The sequence below is a fragment of the Hippoglossus hippoglossus genome, chromosome 11 (genome assembly GCF_009819705.1).
Source record: "Hippoglossus hippoglossus isolate fHipHip1 chromosome 11, fHipHip1.pri, whole genome shotgun sequence".
Taxonomy (NCBI): Eukaryota; Metazoa; Chordata; class Actinopteri; order Pleuronectiformes; family Pleuronectidae; genus Hippoglossus; species Hippoglossus hippoglossus.
Window position 1 is genome coordinate 8,787,315 of NC_047161.1, and position 25,121 is coordinate 8,812,435.

The 25,121-nt window shown below is 42.7% G+C and overlaps 1 protein-coding gene across 1 annotated transcript in view; it reads right to left on the bottom strand.

Moving 5' to 3' along the window:
- The window catches only part of pard6gb (par-6 family cell polarity regulator gamma b), a 34,396-nt gene extending 11,167 nt beyond the window's left edge, over positions 1–23,229 (bottom strand). The window contains exons 1-2 of the mRNA XM_034599973.1: positions 22,867–23,229; positions 16,851–17,073 (exon numbers count right to left, since the gene is read on the bottom strand). Coding sequence (XP_034455864.1) covers positions 16,851–17,073; positions 22,867–22,938 — 295 coding nt within the window. The 5' untranslated portion in view covers positions 22,939–23,229. The remainder of the gene's footprint in view (positions 1–16,850; positions 17,074–22,866) is intronic.
- Between the last annotated feature and the right edge of the window lie 1,892 nt (positions 23,230–25,121).

A 25,121-nucleotide genomic window follows, 5' to 3' on the forward strand; every position in this document is an offset into this window, starting at 1 on the left:
CCTGTGGAACACAGCGTTAATGGAAATCTTGGACTCTTTACTTAAAAAACAGCCATAACACAGGGGGTACATTTTCAAACTGAACAGTGAGGACTCAGATTGACTCAAGAGTAAACATCAAAATACTTTCTTGCAGCCATATGAGTAATAATATAATCTATAAGCATTTTGGCAAAGACGGGATGAGAGGAAATAGAATCTGGCAGTGTTGTGGGGACACAGCAGCAGACTTGGACGGGAGTCACTGCCACCTGTCTGGCCGTCTGCTTGTAAAGTGTGTGTGTGAGTGCACAGACGTAAAGATAACACACACACACAGAATTGCTCTTAGGCCTCGTTCAGACCTATAGAATTAACATCCATCCTGAGAGGTCCAATCACAAGTGGTCAGCTCTGAGTATGAGTGTTCACACATGAAATTAAAATGTGTCCTGAAGGTGTCTCCTGTGACCATTTGTGACCGGATCTCACTTCCCTGCTCAACATTTGTGTTCCCAGTCTGAGTTTAGATGTGTCCGATGACAATGTTTGTGTGTGTGTGTGTGTGTGTGTGTGTGTGTGTGTGTGTGTGTGTGTGTGTGTGTGTGTGTGTGTGTGTGTGTGTGTGTGTGTGTGTGTGTGTGTGTGTGTGTGTGTGTGTGTGTGAGAGAGTCAGGAGGGGCTAAATGAATCAATGTGAACAGCTATGAAAAAAGATTTTACTAATTTAAGAAAAGCATCAGTCATTCAGTGAAGGTCTCTGTTGATATTGTGGCTGAGGTCACAAGTCAACATATGGACACTGAGAAGTGTTAAAATATGCTTGATTCATTGTGAAACTGAAGCAGATCAGAGGAGGTCAGTTGAGTAGTCGATCTTTCATATGTGGCCATGGAATGATTTACATTCACGCAGCGAAAAATAATGCGGCTACATATGCCCGCAGACGACCTCTGAATGTGGTCTGAGTGACGGGGATCTGTCTGTTCTTAGTGCAGACAACTTTTGATCGGATCACTCAGGATGCATGTTAATATCAGGTCTTAATGCCCCTATAAATTATATGTTTCCTCACAACCCCTTTCTTCAATATTCCTCTTTTCTCATTCACAGCCAATATAAAACATTTAGAAAACAACATAATATTCCCAATCACTGTGTAAAGTCTCAGTTCCTCTCAAAACACTCACAAACCTCAACAGAAGCTTAGCAGCCTTCATCAAATAATGTTTAATGAGCCCCAGACTGAACGGATTTGCCCTCCATTGGATTTTCTTCACGTTGCTTAATGAAGAGAACAATGTTTACGAGTCCTGTGTGGATATTATTCATGTATATGTGCCCGCACTGCTCATTTGCAACGGCTTATTGAGACAGTTTAATTGTTAAGAAAATGAATAGAACCCAACCATCGTTTTAGTTAGAGTGTTGAAATTACTCGTGTTATTTAAATAGCCTTGCATCTAAAAACAGGGCAAACTGAAAGAGAGAGCTAAAAATAATAAACCCACATGTAAGTAGGACGCAGTGGCCTCTGTGGAGGGGTGGGTGAACTCAAACGTTACAATACTGTATAAACCAACTGATACAACTGAACCACTGTATTATCTGCTGCATTTCGCTGTCGAACAGTCTAAACTATATCTGGAAGCCAAATATATGAACTGACACATCGAAATACTGTAGTTATATGACAATATTATACATAACAACTCATCAAGATGCCTCAAAGCCAGTTTCATTTTTATTTATACTTAAGTGCCGGCTTTCATGGAAACAGAAAGAGAAAGACAGGGAAAGGGCGAGACTGTGTCCGTCTTCACAGAAGGTGTCTTGCTGAGAGGGTCTTACATCAACCCACAGGAAAAGTGATCCTTTGTTATGAAGCTGCCTCTGGAGACGTTCAGCTCATTCACACCACGGGCAAGAATAATAATCCACCCCGTTGCAACTCGACTTATGAGAGGCCAGAGAAAATGTTATCTCCGAAGGCAAATGAGATCACTTTTTGTTTTTATCCTTACCCAAGCAGACAGATAGTCACAAACACACACACATGCTTCTTATTCCCTTGGCCCTTAGCCTAACGTTAACCATCGCAACCACATGTCTAACCCCAGAACTAACCCGGACATTCTTGGCTGAATTTCAGCCTCTTGCCCACTTTTGTAGTTGATCCACATTGACATGACTATTCTTAATCCTCTGAAAGGGATCCAGCATGAGTTTTGCCCAGCTATGTGTTGAACACTGCCGTCAGTGCAAGCTCCCTCCATTGACCTCTTTTCAGTCACGAACAAGGGTCAGTGAAAAGCCCCCTTTCTGGCCTCCAGGTGAGGGCCCCCCGTTCCCCGGAGATGCAATCGGGTAAGTCCTTTTGCGAGCCTGGACAGGCCCCGTTCCCATCCTCCCCTGCACCTGAAAACACCAACACCCGCTCTTGCACAACCACACAGCATAACAGAATACTTCCTGTGCATGGTGACACATATCCTTGGTTCTTCCTGCTCCTGCTTTGCTCCACTGACTCCATTTGTGGTTTACTTCATCAAGTCTCTGTGTCTTTATCACCTCTCCCACACACACACACAATCTTGTACTACTATCTTGGTAAGGACACTCATTGGCATGGTGCATTTCCTAGACCCTTTAACCATCACAACTAAGTGCCTAACCCGTACCCTAACAGCCGTCTAAACCAACAGTCAAATGAAAGTGGGTCAGAAAGTGAGGGCCGACCAAACTTCCTGTAAGTTCTAGGCTCAAACTGGTCCTAACAAAGATATCTGTTCAAGTACACACACACACAAGGGTTTTATGCAGCTATCCTTACTAGGACTTTGCATCGACTTCCATTCATTGTGGACAGACAAACCAAAAACCTTATCCCTAACTTTAACAATGCAAATAACGTCCTCGCTTTCCTGACCCTAACCTTGCCACACTCCACATGTTAGCCCTGACCCTAACCAGGACCTCAGAAATTAAGATTTGCCTGATGACGACAACGCTTTGGTCCCCATGAGGTGTACAGGTCTTGACAAGGTCAGTGTTTCAACTGGAAATGGCCCTAAAGAGGTAACAAAAACAAGTACACACACGCACACTCACTCTCACACTGTCAAAACTGTCTATGGGAGACTTTCCACATGAGCTGTCAGTGTCCATTGTTACGGTGGTTCTATGGGACACAGTTCATATCAGCAGACAAGAGTTGGGGCTCATTCCTCCCCTCCTCCATTCTCTTTCCTTCCTCTCCTCCCGTCCTGAACTGCTGAGCTGGCCTGATTCGAGCACCAACTCGGGGGAGGGTGGTACGAGGGGAGGGCTGTGTGGGAGAAGGGGCAGCGTCTTCTCACGATGTCTTGTCTATCCCTGCCAGACATTTGTGCGTCACTCCAAGAACTCGCAAGACTGCTCGTAAGGGGGCTTTGGGTAAAAAAAAAAAAAAAACTTAATTTATGAACGTTTATTAAGGGGTAAGCTGAATATACCAGAGCGGCATTCATTTAAAGTGAGGCTCAGTGGCAGACAGTAATCCAGACAAGTCCACCTTTATGTGACTATGACTAAAAGGTATGCAGTAGGGGGTGTTTTTATAATAAAAGTCGGAGTTACTCACTTTGAGTCCTCCTTAAACAAAAAAAGAGACCTACTATAATACACACTATAACTATTTTGCCCAATTTCTTTCAGCATCAATACTGAGCTGATGCTGAATCCAAGATCTATTAATCTATTAATCAAAAGTATTTAACAAAATGCAGCCGAGGACAAAGTGCTGTTCTAAATCACTAAACTGCTCATTAAAGATAATCTGGCTCCACAGGAAACCAAAGTAAATGATTAAAACCAAATAAACAAAGGCCAAATGAGAACTTCTTCCAGCAGCAATCAATAACACACCGTGGACAAACCACAGGTTTAGACACGTGCTATAGATCCTCTGTGTGATTCACTTTGATGTTAACCTAATTTTCCTGTGGTTATTGTCATGCTCATTGCCAGGTCTGGTGATTTGTCACGACCAATCATAAAAACCTCTGGCTTCATTCTAGCCAATCAAAGCACTGAATGGCATGTTGAGGCTGAAGAACTGCCAGACTGGTACAGGGCCTGACAGCTTGTCTCATTGTTTTAGCCTCGTGACCTATATATGGCCGTACTTCTAGCTGGCTGTAATTGTTCTTTTAATTCCTCCAGCTCACACACACACACACACACGGGATATTGTTGCATAATCCACTTCACCCCCATCGTCTGGAGATTAATAGCTAGAATTTGTAATTTTCTCTGGAAATTGCTATCAGAAAATGTGATAACTCTAAAATGCAGTCTCTTTTTTCCCTTAAAAACAAACAGAATGGCCCCAGATCTTGTCAGCGTGGCACCAGGGAGATATTAGAAGAGTAAACAACCCTAAAGGAACGGCCAACTCCCTCTCAGCAAATGCACACATGTACATTCAGTCTCCATCTTCCACTGAAAAAAGACAATTATTTATCGACTAAAAAAGGAATGAAATTGTTAACATGCATGAACTAGAATAGCACTCAGTAGTCCCTTTATGAAACCACATTTAAATTCACTAGATCTTGGTTTCTCTTTGGATAAGCACCAAATTGCACACACAAATATTAATCCCCTAAAATATGCCTGGCATTTTTCATCAAAATCCAAAAATTATTCTGAGAAATCAAGGAAAATGTTGAAAAATGCCTCGAAGTGAAAATAATTCCTGGATCCACCCCCAACCACACCACCAGCCAAGCCCAATTTAATGTGGTCTTTGCCGATCCATATCACATCCTTCCGCCAAGTTTCGTAGTAATCCTTTCAATCTTGGTTACAAACAAACCAACAACTAAACTAAAGGACTAACTTGAACCAATTTTGTTAATTTGTGTATTACCAATTTTGGTAAGCAAGTTTACCTATTCAGTGTAGGGATCCAGAGGCTCCAATGACCAAAATCCAAGAAATACACAATTAAATAGGGTTATTGGACTCATATTGTCTGTTCATACAGACCGAAGGACACAGTCAAGAGTTAATAGTAAACTTGTACACAGCCTACATCAGCCATGTTTGCACAGGCTTTTATGTTAAGTGGATTTAGTTCTGGATGGTTCCCGCCTCAGGGAGAGTGAACTTCAAATGGGGGAAAATAAATGACTTCACATGGGGTCGAATACATCTGATTGGTTTCAGGGGACACAGGGCGTGTTTGTGTGCTATGTACAGATTTATAGCATATGACCCATGTGCAGCAGCAGGACTATGCACATCAGACTCATTTCAAAAGGAACCTGGGAAGTTCAGTGCCTTACATTAAATTTAGTAATATAACAAAATTAAAAGGAATGATATATTTAAAAATGCACTAACTAAACTTTAGGTGAGCTAACAACCGTTTGCATGAGCTTGTTTTTGTAGCCGAGACACAGCTAACACAAAGTGAGCTGGGTGGCTCTAAAGCCAACCTTGCCAGTGGTGAGTGTGTTCGCTGCAGATGAGCCGCCGAGAAGCAAAGTCAGTCCCTCCTTTGTAATTATGGACTCCAAAAATAACCCTTTGCAGAGGCAAGGTTGATGGTGTGCTAGCTCGCTCTCATGGTTCGACTTGCTTACGCCAGAAAGCTACATGTTGTTTCTGAGGTCGGAGAAGCAGGAGGCAGATGTGGTGCCAGTTGTTTGGCAGATAACAATTCAACTGGAGCGATCCAAAGTTTAAAAAAATGTAATCAGGAGAGAAAGAGATCTTACATTTTTTCAATAAAAACAAACATTAAACTGTAACTCATCTCTGGTGGAGTTGGACAATAACCCCCAAAAAATTGTTAAAACCAGATTGAAACAACATCCGGTATTTTTATCTGATGTTACTCTCATTTTAAGAAACCCTGTTTGCTTTGAGGAAGTGCGGAAAACTTGGATTTCCTCAGTGGACACAAATCCTTTGCTCAAACTTGTTCACCACATTAGCATATATGAATTAGTGTGTTTTCAGATGCTCGGGCAGAGCATGCCTGGCCTTGTCCTTCAAGTACAGCTGTAATTAAATAGGAACTGCAGTGAGCAGTCTCACGGCGATTCCTTCTCTGCACAAACCAGCGACTCCTCCCTCAAAAACCCACTAACACCCACCCAGCGTCCATTCTCTGCGCTCCCTCTAACCCCAAATCTACACCCTCTTCCCCTCACTTTGCTCATGGCTCGGTTCTAAACTTGGCCTGGGAATTTTCCACTGCATTCCCTTATTCAACCAGTCTCAGCATTGTCTGGACTATAGTCTTGGCTAAAGGAAAACCATCCCTCAACTGTTATTAACCATAAACCGGTGATATTAGATATTTCTCAAGCAAGAAAAATGGAGAATCAAAACTCACGCCGTTGCTCTACGATTACTTTAAAAGGAATAACTCAAAGTTTGGGAAAGTCACCTTTGGGCAAAATGAGACGCTAGTATCCAAGGCTACACTTTAGCTTAGCATAAAGACTGGAAACAAGAGGAAAACAGAAATCCACCTACCAGCACCGCTACGGCTCTCATTTGTTCAATGTGCACAAAAAACGAGACGCTAGTTTGTCATGCTATAGCCATGTATTATAAGTGTGGTATCAATTCGTATCTATATCTCAGCAAGATTATACAAATAATAAAAAAAAAAATACTTTTTTTTTGTCAATATGTCAATATTAATTTTCTATAGGAATCAAATGTGAAATGCAATAGAAAGGTTCCAAAATAAGATGCAATTCTATTGTGTTGATAAACAGCTGTCCTACGAAGTTAAAACAGGAGTCCAACAAGCCCTGCTACTTATTTTTGTGACAGTGTACAAACAAAACACACAGGGACCAAAACCTACACACACAGTTGGAAAGTCTGGGTCGCACATGTCACAGGATCTCGTTCCAATTTCCAGCCATAAAGCAGCAGAAAGAAATAAAGGCCCTGAAGTATTTCAAACTTGTTTTTCTGTCTTTGAAGGTTCTCGCTGCTGAGGAGTGGCTGCAGAGCTGCTGCTGCTGGAGGCTGAGGAAGTTGTTTGTTTGTCCCTGAAGGACTGGCTATATTCATCACAACCAGCATACAATTTCCAAAGCCTGGGCCCATTGAGATGCAGCGTGAGGTCAGTTTCAGCCGCCGAGGTTTTTTTTGCGAATCTGAGCAGTCATAACAAAAAGTTATGTCAAGATTCTGAGGCATTTCTGAATTGAGAGCAGATGTGTTTGTTGTTCATTTTTTTTTTACCAATATGAAGACCTGAAAATCTCCCCTCAGGAAATTTGCACATCAAACACATGGAGAAATCTTTTTGGCAGTTTTGTTAGAGGGATGTATTTTCTACTTTTTTGACAATTTGTGATCATCTAATCCCACCAAGGAGACATTGGTGAAGTAGGATTTAAAAAATACAAAAATAGAGATCTATAAAATGCTCCTCAACAGTGACAAACAGAGCGGCGAAGTCCCACGACACAGACACTCCTGTCCCGCCATGTCTGGAAACTTCATTGTGGGGGAGCGGCTGCTCAGTTCAAAGTGGGGTCGTAAACCAAAATGAAGGCAGGGACTTAGGAAACACAAACACCAATGTAGTTTTGCCAAACACAACAGCCCTCAAAGGTTTAATTAAAAACACAGGACCTCCTCTCCTAGGCCTCAAGAACACAGAGGACTGAAAATGTGCGTCAGCTGTGATTTTTGACACATACGACGCATGTGTTTGCAGCAATTGTGTGTGCATCCTCTGCAATGATGCGCTTTGTTACGGTTAAAGCAGAAGACTGCAGTGCACAAACACACAAGTACAAAGTGGATGCAAAGGAACAGAGTGTGCGTGTGTGCGCTTGTATCTGGCTGCATGGGTGTAGACTCGTGGGCACTCATGCACAAGTTTCGCCCCTTTTTGTGCCGGCTGACATGATTTATGGCATCAACCAAGTTGGTCTGCAGTGTGTCTTCGCAGTCAGAGGCAGCTCCCCGCCGGACAGGGCTGCTGCTGCTGCTCTGTCCTGCTCCTGGCATCTCATCACACGTTAACTACGGCTGGCATTGTCTGAAGACAAGCAGAGAAAAGGGCCACACGCAGGTTTTATTGAGAAGCCCACACACAGCACCTTTAAAAAAAGGTTTTATGGCACAGAAACCTTTCCTGATAAAAACGGGCACAGATTTCCTACACTCACTAGCCCTTAAACACCTCACTGGCCTGAGATGAGGCATTTTCAAAGGCGACGCATTTTCCCATGGTGCTGCCCCCTGAATGTAACCCAGATGCGTTGTCAAAGCTCTAATAAAAGGCTTTTTGTCTCTCACTGTACATGACATTTGGCTTGTGGCACCTCTGCTTGCACGGGCTTCCCCTCTTGCTTCCCCGATTTCCGTGGGCTCAGATTGCAACAGGAGGATAACAGCAAGACCACTGGATGGTGGACTCAACCTGCCCACTCATCCCCCCCTTTCTTTTCTTCCTTCTCCGTGCCTGTCTGTCTTCCTTACCGTCAGGCCGACTCCCCACTGTCTGCCGTGGTTTTCTCTTCCTCGCCCCCTGACGACTGAGCAATGCGTGAGCTCTGAAGCCAAAAGAGTGAGCAGCTACCTAAAACAACATTCCTGAATGCAGACTGAGGTGATCAGATGTAGAGGTTGTAGGGAATTGTGCACTTTCAATGCAGTCTACAGGAAAAGGGAGAGCACAGACGGGTGGAGATGAAATAAAGACAACAAAAGCACCAAAAAAAAGGGGACGGAGATGGGTTTTAAAAAACAGGTGCTGTCTCCTTTCGAGGAGCAGCAGGTAGCGTGTAAGCCCGGTTGTATCACAGCGAGCTATTTCACTAAACCAGCTCCATCGTTGCACGGCCTCAGGCGGCTCTTTGGAGCCAAGCACAAAAGGTAGATAAAGGAGGCCTCGGAATAACAGGCTACACTCAAACTCACTCTAAATAACTGATGGTCAGTGAAGAGAATTACGCAAGCACACTACAGCAAAGCAGTAAGATCTGCTGGTGTGAGGAAAAGCGTAGTTTCTTTCCAAAATTCACAATTTGAACATGGCGACTCTATTCCTCTGACGTCACAGCTCAAACACTGTTATTAACAGAATAATGTTAGACTGGATGTAATCAACCTTGTAACGTTAACTGTTGGTGTGGTATATTTTCACCCGACCTCACAAATCATCCGGCTAAGTCAGTGATGTTATGTGATATTATGCTCACTGGAACATATTTCTGTGTTCATACAGTTTACATCCAACAGAAAAGTTAGCCGCAAGCACTTTAGCATTGGATCGAACATTTTACCTTGAACGTTTGATTCAGGGGCACTTTACTTAGCGTGTCCATGAGGTGCATTGATATTTCAGAATCAGAACAACTTCCTCCTCGTGTTATGTGCTAGTATCCTAATGTTGGCTAGTAGGCGGTTGAATACTAATGTTGGCTGTTGGATGTTTAGCTATAAAATATGTTCTTTTATCTTGACACATGGTCCAATGTCCCTCCAGATTTCCACCCCCAATTTCTTGTGACATGATAAAAATGTCAGATTCCTGATGTTTACATGACATGACACCTGGATCACAGCAGGGCAACATTATTCTCAACATCTGCTCTGAGCGTCACGTCAAAGGAAAGGCTGCCGTGTGAATATGGTCAACGGTAATTGGCCGTGTAGCTGGACTGCAAGTTATTAATCCACCAAACAGCATCTAGAATGCAAGTGAGCCGAGACAAAACATAAACAGCTGCAAAATGGCATTCAGATTTATCTATACCAATCAAGTGATCTATTATAATCCAGTGTGTGAGGACTAAATCAGCTTTGTGAGATTTGGTTGGGATAAAGAGCCAATGCTAATTACTGAAGTGGCTCTTTTTATTTTCGACATGGATCAGTGGGGTCACAGCTTTCAGCTACAGCTACCATGACTGAGCACTGGCATGTTGACACATCTGCTGCACGATCCTCCCATCCAGTGAACAAGGCATGTGGACATAAGTACACACACACACACACACACAGACACACACACCTCCACGTGTTCTCAGAAGCCCTGTGGTGTGAGAGTGGCCAGATGTGCTGACAGGATTCATCCAGAGAGAAGAACACATCAGAGACCTATGGGTCTAAAATGCACAATGGCGGCTTTATGCTTCTATATGGAAACACTTTCAGTCTTTGTAGTTGCGACACAGTAAAAACAATTTGTCCCCTCTGGATTCTGAATATGATAAGAAATGTAAAAATTCTGGGAAACTCAATGTTCCAGAGTTAATATGGATTCAGAAGTAAAACACAAAAGTTGAACTAAAAGAACCAGAGGTCTGCTTGTAATTGTATTCTTTTAAGAGAGGAAATAAGATTTTATGAAAATGAAGGTGAATGAAGTTCGGCAAAACCATAAAACCAGACAAACAAAGCTCACTAAATGTCCTCAGTTACAATTTGGACTGTAACGTTTCAGGCATTTGGCCGTGGCAGGAGAGTTTCTGCTTCACAGATGGCAAACCATTTCTCCCCTCCGCCCTATTTTATCTCTTTTACAACTGTCTGGCTGTTTCTAATTTTAACATTAAACAACAGACAGAATCATTAAGAACCACATTCCATGCAAAACTCCAGAGAAAACTTGTAAGTAGGTTGAGTGGGGGGGCTGATGGTGGACCAGAGCTGCTGCTTCTAGCCGGAGTGACTCCATAGATGGGGAGGGGAGGTCAGGTCAGGTCAGGTCTGGGTAAGGTCAAGCCATGTTCCCCGACATCTCTATCCAAACCACACAGCCCCAAAAACAGCTTCTTCTACAAAGATAGAAGACTCTTCTAGAGTGTAATTACATTTTAGTCTAAACTCTCAGGATCAAATGTAAACAGTGTAACAAAGACTTGAACCGTGGCTCGAAACCGTTCATGGTGTAAAAATGTCCTAAATCTATTAATTCCACCACGCAGCATTTATTTTACTGCTGTACTCCCTAAATAGTTTTCAGGATAAATAACACCTCTCTGTTCACAGCCCCGACAAGCTTTGCTCTGTTAACAACACACTTATGATTTAACTGAAGCAAGAAGAAAAAAAGCAGGAGAGCCAAGTGTGGAAAGTAGTTCAGTGCAGACAGTGAAGGCAGCCATGGAAATAGAATGATACATTTCTTTGATCTCTAAGCAACTGTGTGATCCAAGTTGTTGAGAAACAGCACTGGTCTGGACTTCTGCACTTTTAAGCTTTCACTGGTGTTGCTGCTGTTACATTTTGCTGTTTTTTATTTTGTATTTTCTCTGCTGTGCCACATCTCTCTTTAGTTTGGCTGCTGCTGATATCTGGTCCTGGAGTTTTCACAGGTGTGGCGAGCAGTCTGGTTGTGCCTAGGCTGCAAAAAAACCCCAGCACTCAGCAAGCTCGATATGAAGCCGCACAGACTCGACCTTGGCCCTCCTCTATTTATTTAAACTTTTAGCCCTTTGCCAAACAGGGGTCTCTTCTTTTTGTTGAAAGTTTAGTCTGCGAGCAGGCCACTGGCACTGTCTACAAAAATAACTCAACTTTTCCCCAAAAAACTGCGCTGCGAAAACAGGCCAGTGTTTCACTTGGATGAAGACCTGTTCGTGTCGACCATTTATGTAATTACAGGTAAAGTTTTAATGAAATTCAAACACACATGTCCTTATTTGAACCCCTGATTGTCTTTAAGTGTACACGGACGATCATTAAACATTATCATCAAGATCACTGCTGTAGTGTGGGATATTAGAAGACATGCTTGGATATGCAAAGTTTGCCAGCATTCACAGGCCATGTTCGTCCAAAACAATAGATTCAGGGAAGCAGATAAGATATATTTTATCTAATGTTTTTACTACTATCAGGGAATTTGCATTAGTTTGCACAAGAGCCTTCGTTCTCACAGTAGTTTTCCTAGATAAACGCACCATAAACCTTTGACACAATTTCAGAGTAGTAGATTCAGTCGGCTCAGTCGGTCACAGCAGGTCTTATCGCCAACTAACGTCCTGATGGAGATATAGATATTGCAGTCTATCATCAGCTGACCACACATGGCTAAACAAACTACAATCCCAGGCCAGGAGTCCACCTCCGCACATAGAGCTGCTCCACCAACTCCTCTTTCACCACAAATCTTTTGATGCGCCACAGTTCTTGCTCACCCCTCCCCCACCTGATTGTGTGAGAAATGTTGAAGTGTCCCAGGACCAAACTTCCCTCTGTTCAGTGACTACCCTCCCCCCCTTCTGAATGATTTCACCAGTTTTTGACATATGAATACAGAATGGCTCACAGAGGTATTGTAAAGAACTGGCTTTTATCTGATCCTAAGAATGGTCTTTTTTTATGTTATTTTCATTCATGCAAAACCCTAACCCACCAGCTATGGTCCGACCATCCAACCAGCTTCGGCTTATCAAAAATTGGGTTGCAGAGACAACCGGCTTAGCACGGTGTCCCATGACATCCCTCTCCCTGGCCAAGCTCTCCACCTCTTCCTGGATCCCATGGTGTTCCCAGGCCAGATGGGACATGTAGTCCCTTCGGTGAGTTCTGGGTCTACCCCTGTGCCTTCACCTACTTGGGTGAGCCCAGTGAAACTCGTATGGAAAGTGCCCAGCTGGCATCTTGATAAGTGGCCCCATTCGACTTGAAGGAGCAGCGGTTCTACTCTGAGCTCCCTTTGGATGTGTGAACCTCTCATCCTATCTCCAAGGCTGGGTCCAACCAACCTCATTTCAGCCTCTTGTCTTGGCGGTCTCATTGTTTTGGTCAGTACCCAGAGTTCATGACCACAGGTGAGGGTTGGAACGTAGATTGACTAGGAAATCGACAACTGCTTATGCTGCACCAACACATGTCCTGCTCCAACAACAAGGCTCTGAGGTCCTTAAAGTTCTTCACTTGGGACAGTGAAGAGAGCAATCCACAGTTTTCTGGCAGTGACGATCCATTTCTTAGTTTTTGGAGTGCCGCTCCAGACTGAGAGGTGGAAGGTTTTGAAACAGTGGAAGTAATGCAACAAAAATCTTCCTTTCAACTTTTTGCCCTGCCCTGTAATATAAAAAGTACAGACAAGTACTGACATGCATACAAAGACATATGCCGCACGTGTCGTTCCCTAATGTTATTTAGGCAGCAGGCTCTTGCTAAAAACAACATTGTTATTTTCACACTTTGTACATGTTGATTCCTGCACAGCTCAGTGACTCAGTGAAGATATGTTTTCTCTCTATTTAGAGACACACGGGTGTTTATAGCTCAAGTTATTATGTAATTTATTTAAGAGAGAAAGGATTCCTTCCACTGTTGGCACATCTAGATAAATGACGATTCCTGTTCTTGAACAGACAGTTTCCAATCTAATGAAGTGAACCACTAATGGAGTAAAATACTCCAGCTCTATTAAATTATAAACTTTAAGAAGATTTGTCCGTCAATTAAACCGCTGCCTCTAATTCAGTTATCTAGACCTGGCAACTTTCATGTCTGTGAGCAAAATGCATTCTTAAATTGAATGTTATAAGTTTAATGATAGCAAACAATTTCTTATCAAGTAGTAAAATTACCCCTGAATATGATTGTGTACAGACACAACCAGGAATAACAAAAAGACAAGGAGCAACACATTCCGAAAGGACACAGACATTGTTGCGGTAAGATCAAAACCAACAGTTTCAAAAATGTCAGTGAATTTCCTGGTTCAACATAAAAAACAACACAGCTGCTCTACTTCAACTTCCCTTTGCTCTGACTAAAGAGTCGTGTGTGTGATCATAAGTGCTGTGAGGCTGTTGTGTATGGGAATAAACCACAGAGTTTAAAACCTCTATTCTGCAGGTGAAGGTCACCATTAAACAACCTGCCAGCTTCGCCCACAGGGGGTGACATCAGGTGTCATCATTGTGTCGCCACACAAATGCTGCACGTGCGCAAGGGATCTAACCAACAATGGACACAAAAACCCGGAAGGTGGGTGTCGGGTAGATAAAAGAGACACACATGTCATGATACTCTTTGAGCACACACACACACACACACACACACACACACACACACACACACACACACACACACACACACACACACACACACACACACACACACACACACACACACACACACACACACACACACACACACACACACACACACACACACACACACACACAAGGATAGAGAAGAGATGCTATATTACTGAGAAATTAACTGCAAAAACTTGAAAGGTATAAGCCATCGGACCCAGTAGAGATAAGGGAGCACACCTTTTAGGCACCACTACTTTTTCTGCCTCCCTCTTGAACTTTACCCCACTCCTGTTCGACCTTGAGACCCCTCCTTTCCCCTCTCTTTGTTTTGTATCTTTAACTCTACCGAGAGGCTTTAAAAAGATCTATCTTCAACAATGTATCCATAAACTTGGGAGTTTTGAACATTTTGTTCCATGCAGCGGCCGACACTGAAACTTCTTTGTCCATTCGAGATCTTTTGATTTCCTTGCCTCCAACCACAGATAGAAGGAGACGTAAAAACTTTGTTGGCCGAGTTGTAATGGGAGCCGTCCAATTAAATGTGTTTTTTCCCTTTCTTGCACACATATCCATATGAAAGGCCAGTCCAGACCAGTTTGAGGTCCTCAGACTGAGGCGTGAGTCACAGTGTCTTTAAATGTGTGTGTGAAGCCTTTTCTTTTTATCCGGGGTGGTCTGCTCGCTCACTGATGACCTGTGCTAACAGGCTGGTACTGACTGATACAGACATTATCACACACACAAGCACTTTCTCCTACATGTACCACGCGGTGCAGGGAGAGCTCTTCTGAGACGTGAGGTACTCCCACTGTCATCCCCACACACACACACACACACCTCTTTGTCTAGCTCCTAACAATAGACAGCAGTGAGGCTTAAGATGCTCATACTGCTGCAGCATCAGTCACAACAGTGCACATTCCCCTGAACCACATCACCATGTCAGCGCTGTGTTTAGACCACAACAGCACAAAATAAGTCCCTTAGTCCCACCTAATCTGTCCTCCAACAAGGATCACTCCATCCCTCTCCAGTGTTTAATGGGATTTTGAAGCAAGGCAGAAAGTGAGAATGGGATTTAAGAGAACATGACAAACATATGCTTGTTATACACCACATGTCAAACAGAGATTCCCTATGTGGATGTTAATGATGTCTAGTATGACTAGACAGAAAAGAGACGGATGTCGTAATGGGTTGTTTGAGCTGCTAGGACATTATCTACAAGTCTTGCTAGTTAAAAACATTAGTGACAGTTGTACAACTGGGGAGGTTTAGTAGAATTTCTATTTCAAGCAGCAATTTCATTAGTGCGGTGTCGTCTGCAAAGTAAAATCATAACAAGACTTGTTCTTGGAGGCTTAGTCCAATGCTCAACATTTTCCGAGGGGATGCTATGCGAAGAACCGTAAGTAAAGAGTAAAATGTCAAACCTACGCTGCTTAAAAATAACTTAGAGTTGGGGGAGAGGGTTAAGATCTTGAAAAGCAGTAGACAAGTAGTCTTTAATGCATAAAAAAATCTATAAGAGACTCTGACAGGCCTGTGTTGCACTAATAGATGATCTGTAAATTTGTGTAAAAACAGCTACACTATCCAAAAAATCGTGTTAATTAATCAGAACTTATCATCAACAAACAATGAGTTACTTCATCTTCAGCCATACAAACTCTCGTAGGACAACGAATCGCACATTACAGACGCCTGGTGGGGCCCCTTCTTGAATATTCAAATCTTATTGCTTGCAAGAAATCTGCGACAAGATAATTCACCTCTCCATGGCTCGCTTTTGTATCCGAACCTGCCGCAAGACAATTTAAACAATACCCTGGAGTGTACATGTTCATTACACGACCGAGCAAGGACATTCCACGAAGGATTGAGGGTATGAATAGAAGTGAATGGCGATAGATTCATTTGTATGCTCGCTGGCTGGCTGGCAGGCAGTCAAGGCCCACTCCAGAGCTGGGATCAATGTGGGAGAGATGGAGAGACAGAGAGGGACTGGGGACTCGATTGCCATGCAGCGTACCGTGGTGTTGTCTCTGAACAAATACACACACACAAACACACACAAACGGAGGGAGCTCAGTGAGGAGTCTCTCCTTTCATACAGATCTTTTGTCTCACTGTAATGTCTGGTATGCCGGGATACAGGCTTTGCTCAATGACCTGATTTCTATGGGTCTGCCGTGGCACCGACTTGTGTGTGCGCTTGCGTGTGTATATTTCTGTGTGTGTGTGTGTGTGTGTGTTCATCTGCCTGCAGCGAGCCCTTCCTCTGGATAAGACGCAGGACTTAGGCCAGGCAGACAGACACAGACTGAGACGGATTCAGCCAATAAGAGGGCAGGAAACACACACACACACACACACACACACACACACACACACACACACACACACACACACACACACACACACACACACACACACACACACACACACACACACACACACACACACACACACACACACACACACACACACACACACACACACACACACACACGAAGTAAACAAAAAGGCCTCAAATTCCCATAGCGGGAAGGCCGACATAATTGGATGAGGAAATATTCTGCGGGGAAACTTAATTCGAGTCAGCACAATAACTGCAGCCCAAGACGCAGTTAATTCAATAGATGATTGTTTCAAAGGTTTACTAGTCGCAGGATATTTGAAAACAAGAAGCCATCCAGTGTTTATTTAAGATCACAATGAGTTTTAAGAGGATTCTGAGGAAAATCCTATATTTTACTCAGTAAGCTTGATTTCTGCTGGGCAATAAAGAAAAAGCCAAAGGAAGCCATTTTTCAAACAACCTACCTTGTCTCTGTATGAAGAGCCTGAGCAGCGGGTGAGCCGTCGACACCGCCTTGCAGAAGTTGTCGTCGTTGTTGATCGGCAGCAGGTCTCCGTGGATGTCAGCGTAGCCGATCATCACCTCCATGTTGGCGATGCGGTGAATGTGCAGAATAAGTTTGTAGAACTCCTCAAACTTGCCGGGCTTGACCCGGTCAACAGAGAAGCGGCGGAACTCTGCCCCATACTGAGTGGAAAAAAAGATCAAAAGACAAAGCACATTAAAAAAAAGGGACAGCCAGTGCGACGGCCAAACAGGAAAAGGAAGCGAGGATGTCCAACATGCATTTATCTGAACCATCTGACTGGCATACATAAAAAGAACAGGGTGGAAATCCTCTGAGCTCTGTCACAATTGTGGCCATGACCTTATGTAGAAAACAGCACAGGGGAAGTAGTTGGTGAGCAACAAAGCAAGATGCATTACACTCAGACTTAGCTTAAAGACAGGGTCAGAGATATCATGACACAAACAATGTCTTAAACTTAGTAAGAACTACAGACATGTCAATAATAAAACTGTTGCAGAATGGCAGCAAATGCACCATCATTGAAACGTATCAAAATAATTTTGACACTAATACAATTGGTTCAGCTAATTTTAAAAGAGCTACATTACACACCGTTTGTATCTGGTTTCACTTAGTAACAAACTGCTAAAAATATCCAACCCAACAAAAGCAGCTATTTTAGGTTGTTTATCTGGGGCGAATACAAGGTTAGCATACGGCTAACCGCCTTCAAACAATATGTGAACACTCCCAGTACAGAATAAGGGGTGTTTTCTTCTTCTTCTTCCTCTCATTCTGCAAACATTGTATGAATGGATGCAGCATTTGTTTCGTATTTAGTTTACAGACATGAGTTGTATCAATCTTATCCAAGAAAGTGGATAAGTGTGTATTTCCATGACAAATCATCACACTTTTGGGCCGCACCATCACAGATCTAATTTTCCATGCTGATTTGGTCTTATAAAAAAAAAATAACAGCATTATATGATTGACTATAACAATTTTAATGGCAAAAAAAACACTATATTTCAAAATTGGACCTCCAGAAAAGTTTGGTCTTTGTTTTTTGGGTCGTTGCTGAGATATTATCGCTTATCTGAAATTGCATGACATTACAAATTCTTAACAATGTTGTTGAACAGCACTCAGTGAATGAGTCAGTGTAAAAACACAAATGCACTACTTTGTTGATGGCTCCCATGGGTGAAATCATAATTTTTCAGCTAAATGTTGATTCAATTTATGTTTGTCCCATCACAGGTTCAACTACCACCGGGTCAATCACAAACTAGTATTTCCACATATGTCTGAAAGCTGAGTGTGACTGTAGTTTAACTGTCCATCATCCACGAACTGATCCCAAGATGAGATGCATCAGCATCTGGGTGGATCCAACCCCAAGCTTTGTGTTACACTGACTGCACATCAAGATCATATCAGTGCAAAAACAAATTACAGCCGCACGTCATTTGTAGCTTTGAGCAGCGGGACAATTATGTTGCTGTACAATGGAACAATACAGGTAGATGAGTAAGCTGTCTCAGCACATACAAATGACAGTGGCTGGGCAGCTCTTCCTCCCACCAGTCATTTACGCACACAAGAGCCCAGACTTTTAACAATTGAGCCACAGCTTTTCCCGGCTAGGTCACCGAACCACCAATGAGAGCGCGGCTGAGGGTCACAGCGGGGTCATGGTGTGAGTCATAGACAAGCATGGACGTGAGAGAGGGAGGGAAGGAGAGAGAGATATACGATCGAGGCACAAAAGCGCAGCTCAATGAAACCGCACAAACACACAATTGCTGTAGCACCGGAGTCGGAATCACAGCGGTAATTTGTAGACTGAGGTGCTGCTTGTTACTGTAATCATCGGCTCAGAGCGGGGGGACGCTGACGGCAGAGGAGAAGAGAGGATGTGAGGGAGGGAGGGGAAAAGAGAGGGAGTGAAAAATGCTGACAGAGTAGCAGAAGGGAGAGTTTACTTCCTGTGTGGTGAGAAGAAGAGCGGGGGATACATTCAGCAGCTCCGTAATCAGAAGATGACACAAAAATTTAAGAGGGGGGCATGGGGAAGCCAGACCTAGCATGTATCCATATTTTGTTTTCGTTTCAATCAATCTGTCCACACAAGCCAACAGGCCTGAAAATCACCTGACCTCTCATGTACGCTGGGCATGCGCATGCCAGTGTAAACAGGAAGGCAAGCGCATCCCACTGGACACAGGAATTGTCGCAGATTGCTCGAGTAATAGCTCGTCTCCCACATCTAAGCAGATGTACCTTGCTAACAATTGTTGTGCAAGTTAAATTCGGCATTTCTCAAAGACAACAGGGTCAGCAATGCTTGTAACTGATACATCCATGTTGTGTTCTACACTGGTCGCCAAGGGTAATGCCGGTTGTTTTCTTCTGGAAGTGGGTCATGTGATCAGAACCTTAGCGAAAAGACCCAATCAGCAAGTGCTTGTGAGTGTCTAGGTCATCTTTTCTAAACATCTCTAAACATCTAAACATCTCTCTGGGTCTAAAACTCCGTGGCTGTGTGGACGCCAGGCGTATCCGTAGCAGCGATGATTTGTTCTCAATCAATAACGCAGCAGTGTGAATGTCAATGCCAAAGTACTTCCTCTGTGGGGAGAATAAGAGCAGGGGATACATTCGGCAGCTCCGTAATTAGAAGATGACACATCATTTTAAGAGGGGGGGGGGCGGCATGTCAGGAGACCAGGGGGAAGCCAGGCAGAGTTACTGAGGCCAATGGAGGCATATGTATGTAAGAGTGGCACCAACCTAGATTCCACCTTATAAAACTCTACGTTCGAAGACAGCACAAGAAGAAGCAGAAAAACTGGTTTGTCTTTTTTCAACAAGTGTACTTAACGTTTCAGAAAGTGAAACCTGGGCATGATTCGACCACCGTTAACAGTTTATGGTACATTTTATCACGTTTCAAAAACTGATTAACCAAATAATAATCTGCTTTATCACTTCACTCGGCTGTTGCTCTGAATCTGAATCTGAACGTTCTCTTTTCTTGCCACTGTACGCGGTGATCAGTTGGTACAATCTGTTTTCATGGGCAGAACATGGCCCCAGGGTGCGAGCAAGTCTGAACAGGGGATGGATTAATCATGGCCTCCAAAACTAAACCCAAACCTAAAACTACATCATCATAAAATGTGACCGGGCGTCCTGGCCAATCAGAGCCTAGTGATGTCAACAGGTTGAAACATGCCGGGGAGACGCTACACTCTGACACACTGGAGAAAAATGGAAGATAACTGACTTCAGTATTGGCTTTGTCCTTGCATATCAGGGACAACGCGCCTGAAAGACATCACAAACTCATTCCTGGGCTTTTAGATGATGAATACTTAAATAATACACAGGATCTGAGAAGTAAACCAACAAAAAAAGTATTTGAAAATCTGGCAAAAAAAAATCTATATCAGGGAAAAAGGGAGTGAAGGAAAAAGAAATCCCAGCCCCCTCAGCTTCCCTCCACTCTCGCCCTGTCTCTGATAAGAGCTTAAAGTGAGTGAAACCAGCTCCTGGCCGAGGCTCTGGGACAGACAGCCACACACCTCCGGTGTTATCCCTGATAAGCTTATCACTGGAACGGTTTCCCCTGAGAAAACCAAACGTGAACCGGTGAGCACCAGACACGTAACATGCGCCAGACAAACAGGTCGGAATAATCTGACTTAACAAACGCTAATAACTGAGGTTGATAGCTGGAGTCTTGATAGACCATGAAAGATACATTTTGACAGCTATGATGTGGTCTATAGTTGTCAAAATGTCTTAAAATATCTCATCCTAGTCCCAAAATTCCATCAAGAATCATAGATGACAAAATAATTAGGAAATATTTACACTTAAGAAGCTGTAACCAGATATTTTGCTTTAAAATGACTCGAGGGATTAATAGATTATCAAATAATTGCCTTTTAATGTTCTTATTAGCAATTGATCAATCTCTCTTTTCAGCTGGCGTGGTTTGGATCGAAGTTACAACTTCAAATCGACCATCACCTGAAACAACTGAAGTTCATAAGGAAAGTTGAACTATCAGAATACATGAGATTTGAAACAGTTTTTTTATCAGTACAACAAACTGATAAAGTGTTGCTTTACAGAGACTAAACACTGGTAGAGCTACTTTCTAGATAAGATTTTATTCAAATATTCTCGAGTGCCCACGTAACTAAATGGATTCTCACTTCTTTTCAAATCTTCTCAACTTGATTTCACCAACCAGATTTCTCCGTGAATGAAGCAAGGATTAAACTGCCTCCAGTTCACAACAAAAACAAGCAGGACCAGAAAAAAACAGAACAAAATGTTACAAAGAGTGTTGAGTTATACAGTATCTGATCCAAAAAGGGAAACTTGTGACGTTCTAGGACAAGTGAGTCAGCTCAGCAGTGGTGATGATGCTGTTAAACCTGCCCGTTCTCACCACGCAACTCCCAGCGTGACGGACCCACCCACAAACCACCTCTGGTAGCTGTAAAAGTGACCACTCCTGTTTCTGTGCAACAAACATGAAACCGACCCTGCCTCAAAACACCCAAAAAAATGTAAATGATGATTCTGTGGGATTTAAGATCATCCTGGAGCAGATGCCCTCTCACCAACCATCAGTGTGTATATCTGTGTATCCTCCAGGTCACTGACCCGCCACTCCACTGAAACCAGGCAGCCAAAACTCAAAGGGAAAAGGACCTGTGGACGGAATGAATCACCATCTTGCAACACTCAATTTGGCATTTAACCTGTGACTCAGGGGAACATACTTTCACGTATGTGCAGACACACGTATGTAAGATATTCAGGGTGGAAGATAAAGCAATACTAATAATTAGTGCAATATCATTTTACCACTGTAGTGTAATAAAAGTTGGTACAAGAACTTCTCGGTCAGGATTTGACGGTGTGATGTGTTTATTTCCCTTGTACCCACAAACACCAGCAACACAACAAACTATTCAAAATCCCTGTTCTTAGCCTGCAGACTAAACACCATAAGACCCTTACTGGGATTCTAACGTGTTATACTTTAATCAGGTCTGAGAAGAATCATGTGATGTCTGTACATTTTGTATGTTTGTGGTCTGCGTTGCACGAGGCAGAAATTGGTAAATAAGCAGTGAGTTAGTGGCTGGTTATGTTGATTTGTACAGCTGTTACACGGTGTGTCACAAATAACACATAACAAAGTGCAAGGCTTAAACTATGTGGCAATGAAACAGTGTCTGAGCTACTGATACAAACACAAAATTAAGATAAAACCGTCTTATTTGAACTTAGATAGAACCTTTTTATTGGAATCTAAAGTAGATAAAACCTTCTTATAGTAACACATAGTAGATAAAAACCTTCCTATAGTAACATATACAAGATAAAAACCTTATTATAGTCACATATAGGAGATAAAACCTTCTTATAGTAACACATAGGAGATAAAACCTTGTTATAGTCACATATAGTAGATAAAAACCTTCTTATAGTAACATATGGGAGATAAAAACCTTCTTATAGTAACACATAGGAGATAAAACCTTCTTATAGTCACATATAGGAGATAAAAAACCTTCTTATAGTAACATATAGTAGATAAAACCTTCTTATAGTAACATATAGTAGATAAAACCTTCTTATAGTAACATATAGGAGATAAAACTGGTTTGTTCATGAACTATGTCTAACCAGTTTGCTCAGCAGGACAAATCAGTGGAATCTTTTCTTCGGAAGTCTGAAGAAAACAATCTGTGCTAATGATCCACATTGTGGTGCGTTCAGGTTCCGGTTCCTAAAAGGCCGTTTTCCCACTAAAACGTGAGCACGGCTGCGGACAGTGGTTCCCGCAGCTCCTGGTCACTAACGGGACCATGTGAACTCTTTCTATATGTTCAGGTTTACATTCAGGTCTACACACGTCCTCCCTCCTCCACACTCACCTTGCTCTTCACTTCCACCGCGTTACAGTCCATGCTCCGCAGGGGCTGCGACTTGTTAAAGCTCCGGTTCATTTTGAGTTTTTTTAATTCTGGTTGTAGTTTTTAAAAAAAGTAAAAAGATTCAGCCGCCGGAGCCCTCAGTCAGAGCGGCTCTGGTCCCGGGCTTTCTGCGGGGAAAATGTCCTCCTGCTCCGCCTCTGGAGGAGAAGTTGCTGCTGGTGTGTGGTTCGGAATTCAGATCCAGGAGTTCGGTACCGGGCTCCGACACAGACACGGAGGATTGACCGGGAGGAGGAGAGGAGGGAAGCCGCCGCAGAGACTCCGGAGTGAGGGAGAAGTTTTCAAGTGACATCAGCCCTCCTAAAATATGAGAGCTCACGGTGCCTTCACGTGCCACCCGTAAATACTCACTCTGTCTGCGTTGCACCTCATAGTAGAGGTCAGTGGTGGTACTTAGTGTTTATATATTTTCATGTATCTGTACTTTTTCTAAGTAGGTTTATTAACTTTTTACTTTCATTCTTACTCCACTACATATATCAGCAAATATCTGTACTTTATACTCCACTGTTAGATTGTTTTTTCTATTGTTTTTATGTTTAAAATTCATATTACAGTCATATCTTTAAAAGTAACCACTTGAGGTACTTTTACTTTTAATACTTTAATTCTATTCAAAGCGAGTATGTACTTTTGCTCAAGTAGAAAAGTTCATATAATACTTTTACTTGAGTACATTTTTGTCTATTCATTTGTACTCTTTCTTAAGTAAAGTGAGTATTTCCTTCCCCACAACTAAAAGCTTCCATTTGAGTACAGATTTATACATTAACACATTTATTAATGACACGATGTACTGTGAATGAGAGACATCACAATTGTTATATTTCTATAAATTTATCATATAGCTACAAATAATCCATCTCAGTATTGTAGAAAATAAAGTCAGCAAATTTGATAAGTCAGCCATGTTTCACCCATATACAGTAAATAAAGAGGAATGACATGTCTCCACTTCGTCCCACTATCCAGAGATGAAGCCAAACTGTCCTGGGTACGAACTGGTGGTGATCAGGGGGATGCAGATGTGGTAACAAGATCCAGTTGACACATGACGTCATGACATCTCATCCCATTTCCCAAATGTAATTGACGTGTACTTTGACTTCTTAATTTGGTCTGTGTCCCATCAACATTAAGGAGGCATGGTTTATCACTTGTATCTCAGCCAGTAGGAGATCCTTTGGCTTCACTTTTGGGTAACTCTCAGGTCGCCCATCTTTATATACACTTTCACCATGTAAGTTGAGATGATTATGGCGCATATGAATATAAAAAAGGGCTTAAATTTATTATAAAAGGCAGAAATATGAATCGATAAAACATACAATTGCTCGTTTATGATACTCTGTATAGAGTTGTAACATTTTCGACAGTACTTGAAGGCAGCACCACCTCACTGGTCCTCCGGTGCGCCAGAGGTCGCACTTCTCATCTCATCTCCCAGTTACACAGATCAGCCACAAACCACAGACTGTTGAAGTGAATAACATGAGTTGTTACCATGAAACTCGCTCAGTCCTGCACGATCATGTGTGGAAAACGATGAACGGAGAGACTGTGACGAGACCAGGGCCAAAAGGTTCTGGGTCAGAGGTCATGGGCTCCTGAACTGCTCCTCCTGGGGGGGGGAGGGGGCAGTGGGTGGTTTGGAGCAAAGGTGAAGAGTCAGTGAACACCTCAGGCTCACTGATGGGAGCGAAGGCCATTTCCACAGAAGAGGGACACCCGTCACCTACAGAATATGTGGTAGGTGCTCTTTCATGTTGGGGCTGTTCAGTGTATTTTATTAGCCTCTTGTTGAAATAGCAAAATGCTTAAAGGTTCAGTGTTCAGAATGTAGTGACATCTAGTGATGAAGTTGAATATTGCAGCTGAGTACCCCTCACCTCACCCCCCTCTACCAAACATTAAGGAGAACCTGTGGTTTCAGTTGTCATAAAAACTCAAAAGGAGTTTAGTTTGTCCAGTTTGGGCTACTGTAAAAAACATGGTGGCCTCCGTAGAGAGGAGCAGCTCCCGATGTAAATATTAAGTATTTAAATATAAGGGGTCCATTCTAGGGTAAAGAAAACCACTGTTCATACAATTTAGATGAAACACACTAGTGAAAACACCACTAGGATTATTTTATATTTAATTTCTGCCAATAGATCCCTTCACCTAAATCTTAATCACTGGATCTTTAATCACAA